General features: G+C 40.2%; 2 protein-coding genes and 1 long non-coding RNA gene across 3 annotated transcripts in view; 2 read left to right on the plus strand and 1 right to left on the minus strand.

The window, feature by feature from the left end:
- Positions 1–7,500, minus strand: part of LOC138023546 (uncharacterized) — an 85,757-nt gene that overhangs the window by 59,714 nt on the left and 18,543 nt on the right. The gene's annotated exons all lie outside the window — the stretch shown is intronic.
- Positions 778–2,627, plus strand: LOC138024571 (E3 ubiquitin-protein ligase TRIM71-like). The gene has a single exon (XM_068871799.1). The coding sequence runs from the start codon at positions 995–997 to the stop codon at positions 2,300–2,302; it is 1,308 nt and encodes a 435-aa protein (XP_068727900.1). The 5' UTR covers positions 778–994; the 3' UTR covers positions 2,303–2,627.
- On the plus strand, positions 3,818–6,859 carry LOC138024630 (E3 ubiquitin-protein ligase TRIM71-like). The gene has a single exon (XM_068871851.1). The coding sequence runs from the start codon at positions 3,818–3,820 to the stop codon at positions 5,996–5,998; it is 2,181 nt and encodes a 726-aa protein (XP_068727952.1). The 3' UTR covers positions 5,999–6,859.

Consider the following 7,500-nt stretch of genomic DNA (forward strand, 5'->3'; position numbering starts at 1 on the left):
TATTATGTTATCATTATCATTATTATTTCTGAATGGTAAGCGATTTTCTTTTTTCTTTGCGTGACGTGAAAACCAAGAACTGAGGAAACACGTTCAATTTTTTTGCTTCATGCGGAAATATTTGCTTTAGACCAAACATTTTCCCGCGTTTTTTTTTCAAAATTTTTTCCATAGAAAAGTCGTAGAGGCTTTTTTGAACGGTCACAAGCAGTCCTAACTAATGATTCTCAACGATGTCATCCTCACTCCTCAGAATCTAAGCAAAGCATCGGAACTATTACGTCCTCCATGATGGTTTAGGAAAACCACCGAGTTCGAGAATAAGAAAGAGAGGACCGTCATTTAGTTCCGTCGCTACAATCGGAAAATGTCGTTCCATTAGAATGTCAAAAAAATATATACATTACTCCGTGTCACTCAAAAGGAAAGTAGCGTGGTTATCCACTCGACCGCACAGAGTCACGGGATTTCAGTGACGTCACTATTTAACACGTCTTCATTTTGCGTTGCTAGGCTTCATCATGGATGTTCAACAGCTTTTCAAGATTCTTAGGAAGGAGGCAGAATGCCCATTGTGCATAGAGACTAACAAAAATCCCAAGGTATTACCATGTCTTCACTCATTCTGTCTGCAGTGTCTCGACAGACATACAAACTTCGCAAGGAGACAGCTAAAAGCGACAATCAAATGTCCAGTTTGCCAGACTTCATTCCAAATTCCCGAAACAAACACCTTCGAGAATTTGCCGTCATCGTTTCATCTCAACTGATTGGTGGATGTTCTCGCTCTAGAAGATGGCACCGTACAGTCTCAAAGATGCAACAATTGTGACGAGAACAACACGGCAACATGTTACTGTTTCGTGTGCCAGAATTTTCTGTGCGCATCTTGTCTTGAAGCTCACCAAGCTTGAAGGCCACAAGGGGTCATCCCAATGTTTTGTTCGACAAACTGCAAGCGCAAAATGTGCAAGAGTTGATCCACAGACCCGTGATGTGTTCACAGCAATATCATGAAGATCAACACCTCGAATTTTACTGCGAAGACTGTAAAGTTCTGATTTGCCATAAATGTACTGTAGTTAGTCTTGATCGACACTCTAAGAGAGACACTCAGAAAGCTGCACAAGAACAAAAGATGCAAATGGCCGACGCTGTAGCCAAAGTGACAGCAGAAATTGTCAGATATGAGAGTAAAATTAAGAAACAAACTGATCTCAGAAACAAAAACAAAATTGAAATTTTGAACGAGGAAAAGAAAATGGGAAACACTGTGGAAAAATTGATTCGTAATTTGCGAGAACACGAGAGGAAAATGAAGGACAAGTTTCGTGAAATTTATGAAGCGGAACAAAAACATCATGCAGCGCGACTGGAAAACTTCGAGCTGGTTGTCACCCAGCTGAAAAGCTGCTTCGAACGCTGCCAGAGTATCTTAGAAAGGAACTTCAGCGTCGAAATTCTACAAACAAATCACGCCATCCTCGGACGTTGTAATGAACTGTTAAATGTAAGAAAACCCGATCTTTACATGTCGCCACATATCCATTACTTGCTGGATAAGAAATTGGATCTTATGGATAAAGTTGTTGTTACCAAGACTGATGCGTCAAAGTGCTTAGCTGAAGGTCAAGACAGCAAGGAAGTAAAAGAAAGGAAGGAGACATATTTCATAATTGTTACAAATGATTCAGAAGGATTTCAATGTTATCAACAAGATGATAAAATCAAAGTCGACATATTGACTCCAGAAGGTGAGCAACTAAAAACAGACATTAAAGACACCAAAGACGGCAAATACACAGTGACATACACACCACAGTGTGCCGGACAACACAGATTAGAGATTCTCGTTAATGGACAGCCGCTGACTGGTAGTCCTTGGATTGTGCAGGTTGATCAGCATCAATATCAATTTGCCTTTCAGTTTGGTTCAGGTGAAGGAAAGTTTCGAAGGGAGATAAAACTTGATGGTCGACCTTCGTCGGTTGCATTTACAGACTCTGGTGACCTGCTGACTTTAGTTCGCGAAAGCGACAATAAGCCTCGTCTGTTTAGTGAGAAGGGTCATTTCATCAAACACATCAATGATAAACATCTTGATAAACTAGGTCGCCTTTCCATTGCGAGTGATGGTCTTATAATCATAACTGACTGTGGGGACAACAAAATCAAGGTCCTCTCCCTGATGGGAATGACTTGCTCCAATCCTTCAGTGCCCCAGATTGTGATGAATCCCCATCCTGCCCTATTTGTCACCAGGACAGATTCTTTGTTTCTTATCTCCTTGCTAATTGTGTGAAGGTATTTGACAAAACAGGAGTATATTTACATGACATTGGATGTGAGGGGTCCAGTGATGGCCAGTTTGATGGTCCTTGTGGACCCGTTATTGACAAGTACCACCGACTCATTGTGTGTGATGCAGGTAACCAAAGGCTGCAACTCTTCACTCTGAGAGGCAAGTTTTTGAGTAAAATTGATGGACAGCATTTGGAAGATGGCTGTCCTTCTTTTGTTGCTGTAAACAGTGGTGGCAGTCTTATAGTGGCCGACTCATACAACGGACTCATTTCTGTTTGCCATTAAGTTGCGATATATTTTTGCTTTATTAGCATAAGGTTAACGTTTTCTAATCAGTCAGCCGTAAATAGAGTAATGAATATTGAAAGTGCATTGCATAACCTCGGAGAATGATGCTTTGTAAATTCGAAATTTTACAAAAAAAATATGGGATAAGTAGCAGCTTTGTCACTCAAGAATTTATCAGTTTTTGATGGCTAATAACTGGCTCCTTATCAAAGGTAAAAGGCTTAAATTGGAGGTTTAACTAAAGTTTAACAAGTTCTTTTAGCATTTGAAGTCAATTTTTAAATAGCATGATTGATGCCGTCTGTGCAAACTCGTATGTTAATGAAAGAAAATGTAAAGAAAGCCAAGATTCCCTTATACCTTTTCAATAAAAAGAGCTACGTACTAAAATCTGCAACTACCCTGTAGGAAAGCAAGAGAAAAACGGGGAAAAGTCCACTGGAAGAAAAACATTATTTTTAGTTTCAAATGGATAATTTTGGAGTTGTTTTTTTCTGTTATCATTTCTGTGAATCAAGTGTTTTCTTACAATTTGTTCTCAGTGTTTTAAAGGTAGCTATTGTAGGCAGTAATCAAGCTCGTTCCGGGGGGAGGGGGGGCTTCCGTCTCCAAGTGAGGGAAATGTCCTGGGATCAAGCTTGTGCAGTGATGTGTTAAGCTGGTTACACCTTTTTCCAATTAAGGACAAGCACTTTTCTGTCGAGGTTAGAGCTAAAGAAAAAAAATATGAATTGGCGTAGAAAGTGTTTTCATTTTAACATGGCTTATCAGTCACGCAGACGTCTACTTGAATTTTTTGGCGATATGTGAACGGCGAAGTGGAGAGCTTCACTCATCAGAATCTAAGCAAAGCATCGGAACTATTGCGTCCTCCATGATGGTTTAGGAAAACCACCGAGTGGGAGAATAAGGAAGAGAGGAACGTCATTTAGTTCCATCGCTACAATCGGAAAATGTCGTTCCATTTTCAGCGGTTCGTCCGACAGGTTTCTGGACGGTCGGTTTAGCTTAATATGGCAAGCACCCTGAGTTTTTAGCCAAATTAAAATTTTGGGTTTTAAAATGGGTGTTAGTACGAGATAAAGTGCATTAGAATGCCATAAAAAAGACTCCGTGACACTCAAAGCGGTAAGTAGCGGGGTCATCCACTCGACCGCAAAGAGTTCCGAGATTTCAGTGACGTCACTATTTCACACGCCCTCATTTTGCGCTGCTTGGCCTCATCATGGATGTTCAACAGCTTTTCAAGATTCTTAAAAAGGAAGCAGAATGCCCATTGTGCATAGAGACAGTCAAAAATCCCAAGACATTACCATGCCTTCACTCATTCTGCCTGGAGTGTCTCGACAGACATGCAAACTTCGCAAGGAGACAGCTGAAAGCGACAATCAATTGTCCGGTTTGCCAGACTTCATTCCAAATTCCCGAAACAGACACCTTCGAGAATTTGCCGTCATCGTTTCATCTCAACCGATTGGTGGATGTTCTCGCACTAGAAGATGGCACCGTACAGTCTCAAAGATGCAACAGTTGTGACGAGAACAACACGGCAACATGTTACTGTTTCGTGTGCCAGGATTTTCTGTGCGCATCTTGTTTTGAAGCTCACCAACGCCTGAAGGCCACAAGGGGTCATCGCAATGTTTTGATGAACAAACTGCAAGCGCAAGATGTGCAAGATTTGATCCACAGACCCGTGATGTGTTCACAGCAATATCATGAAGATCAACCCCTCGAATTTTACTGCGAAGACTGTAAAGTTCTGATTTGCCACAAATGTACTGTAGTAAGTCATGATCGACACTCTAAGAGAGACACTCAGAAAGCTGCACAAGAACAAAAGATGCAAATGGCCAACGCTGTGGCCAAAGTGAAAGTGGAAATTGTCAGATATGAGAATGAAATTAAGAAACAAACTGACCTGAGAAACAGAAACAGAATTGAAATTTTGAACGAGGAAAAGAAAATGACAGACACTGTGGAAAAATTGATTCGTGATTTGCGAGAACACGAGAGGAAAATGAAGGACAAGTTTCGTGAAATTTATGAAGCGGAACAAAAACATCACGCAACGCGACTGGAAGACTTCGAGCTGGTCGTCACCAAACTGAAAAGCTGCTTCGAACGCTGTCAGAGTATCTTAGAAAGAAACTTCAGCGTCGAAATTCTGCAAACAAATCACGCCATCCTCGGACGTTGTAATGAACTGTTAAATGTAAGAAAACCCGATGTTTACATGTCGCCACGTATACATTACTTGGTGGAAGAGAAATTGGATCTCATGGATCGAGTTGTTGTCAACAAGACTGATCCCTCAAAGTGCTTAGCTAAAGGTCAAGACAGCAAGGAAGTAAAAGAAAGGAAGGAGACATATTTCGTCATTGTTACAAAGGATTCAAAAGGATTTGAATGTTATCAACAAGATGATAAAATCAAAGTCGACATATTGACTCCAGAAGGTGATCAACTAAAAACAGACATTAAAGACACCAAAGACGGCAAATACATGGTGACATATACTCCACAAGGTGCCGGACAACACAGATTGGAGATCCTAGTGAATGGACAGCCATTGACTGGCAGTCCTTGGATTGTGCACGTTAACCAGCATCAATATCAATTTGCTTTTCAGTTTGGTTCAAAAGGGACGGGAGAAGGAGAATTTGATGGCATCATCGATATTGAAGTAAGCCCGAAAACGGGATCGATTGCTGTTGTAGAATACGAGAATGAACGAATTCAACTGGTTTGCTGTGAAGGAAAGTTTCGAGGGGAGATAAGACTTGATGGTGCACCTTGGTCTGTGGCATTTACAGACTCTGGCGACCTGCTGACTTTAGTTCGGGAAAGTGACAATAAGCTTCGTGTGTTCAGTGAGGAGGGTCACTTCATCAAGCACATTAATGATAAACATCTTCTTAAACCACTTCGCCTTTCCATTGCGAGTGATGGTCGTATAATCATTACTGACGATGGGGACAACAAAATCAAGGTCCTCTCCCCTGACGGGAATGTCTTGCTTCAGTCCTTCAGTGCCCCAGACTGTGATAAATCCCCATGCTGCGCTATTTATCACCAGGACAAATTCTTTGTTTCTTATGGCCTTGCTAAATGTGTCAAGGTATTTGACAAAACTGGAGTGTATTTACATGACATTGGCTGTGAGGGGTCTAATGATGGCCAGTTTAATGGTCTTTGTGGACTCGTTATTGACAAGTACAACCGACTCATTGTGTGTGATACAGGTAACCATAGGCTTCAACTCTTTACACTGGGAGGCAAGTTTTTAAGTAAAATGGATGGACAGTATTTCCAAAATGTCGTGCCTTACTTTGTTGCTATAAAAAATGTTGGCAGTCTCTTTGTAGTTGACTTAGATAAAGACTTTGTTTATGTTTTCCATTAAGATGTGATATATTTTTGCTTTATTAGCATAAGGCTAACGTTTTCTAATCAGTCAGCCGATAATGAAGTAATTAATATTGAAAGTGCATTGCATAAGCTCTAATAAGCTCTGAGCATTGATGCTTTGAAATCCGAATTTTTCAAAAAGAATATTATGGAATCAGTACCGCCTCTGTCACCCAAGAATTTATCAGTTTTTGATGGCTAATAAGTGGCTCGTTATCAAAGCTAAAAGGCTTAAAATTGGAGGTTTAACTAAAGTTTAACAAGTTCTTTTAGCATTTGAAGTCAATTTTTAAATAGCATGATTGATGCCATCTGTGCAAACTGGTATGTTAATGAAACAAAATGTAAAGAAACCCAAGATTCCCTTATACCTTTCCAATGAAAAGAGCTACGTACTAGAATCTGCAACTACCGTGTAGGAAAGCAAGAGAAAACGGGGGAAAGTCCACTGGAAAGAAACATTTTTATTTTCAAATGGATAATTTTGGAGGTATTTTGTTTTATCTTTTCTGTAAATTAAGTGTTTGCTTACAATTTGTTCTCAGTGTTTTAAAGGTAGCTATTGTAGGCAGTAATCAACCTCGTTCCGAGGGCGCCTCCCCCTCCAAGTGAGGGAAAAGCCCTGGGAACAAGGTTGAATACTCCTCTAACATTTTCTAGGAATCTCGAAAATTTTGAATAATAAAGTAGACTTAACTTTAACGCCCCAAGAACTTTGCTGAATCTTGGAAACTGTTGTTTTTCTTACAATACCTGCTTATCTTGCAATGAAAGACTTAAACCGGTGACGAACAGGTGAAAACTTGTTGGTGAATCTTATTAAGCAAATGTTGAACTGTATATCATTAGAACATTTCACAGGTTGAACGTTGTGAAACGGAAAACGTCATTTCAAAATTTAACTTTGCATTTTTGCGATTATTCCATCTCCACGATCTCGTTCATGATGAAAAATGTGGGCGAGTTATCCCAAAAATAAATTGGTACAAGGAATTTCAGAGTTTCACGTTACGTCATGATCGCCATGTTGTTGGACAAAAAAAAAGCTCTCTCATTAATTAGCTTCTTTTGTTCGTCCACAAGCAATTGTACATTGCGGCATTGTTATCTGTGCCTCTAGAAATTGGTTGCAAACCACCTATAGAGAATGTAAGATTCGCATTCGAATGCTCCCGTTAAAACCTCAAAATGTCGTTGATAATTGAGCAGAGTACCGCAAACAAATCATGTGCTAACTGATGCGTGCCACATGTGCAGCACGATTATTTTTCCTGTTTAAACCAATGATATTATTGTTGCAAACGTTTTGCCTAAGGGCCTGGCCAAACGCGAAATGTTTGGCGTTCAAACAACATCAAACATTTTTTGGTGACCAAACATGCTGATGTTGAAGTGAGTGGCCAAACGGTTAAAACCTGTTTAATCTAACTCAGATCAAACTCCACAAGCAAAGAACTGTGGGCTAGAAATACGTAAACCACACGTGGCGGACGTGGC

The sequence above is a fragment of the Montipora capricornis genome, chromosome 11, assembly GCF_036669925.1.
Source record: "Montipora capricornis isolate CH-2021 chromosome 11, ASM3666992v2, whole genome shotgun sequence".
Lineage (NCBI taxonomy): Eukaryota > Metazoa > Cnidaria > Anthozoa > Scleractinia > Acroporidae > Montipora > Montipora capricornis.

Coding starts and splice junctions, on each gene's coding strand:
- LOC138024571 (XM_068871799.1), top strand. CDS start 995: ATGTGTTCACAGCAATATCATGAAGATCAACACCTCGAATTTTACTGC.
- LOC138024630 (XM_068871851.1), top strand. CDS start 3,818: ATGGATGTTCAACAGCTTTTCAAGATTCTTAAAAAGGAAGCAGAATGC.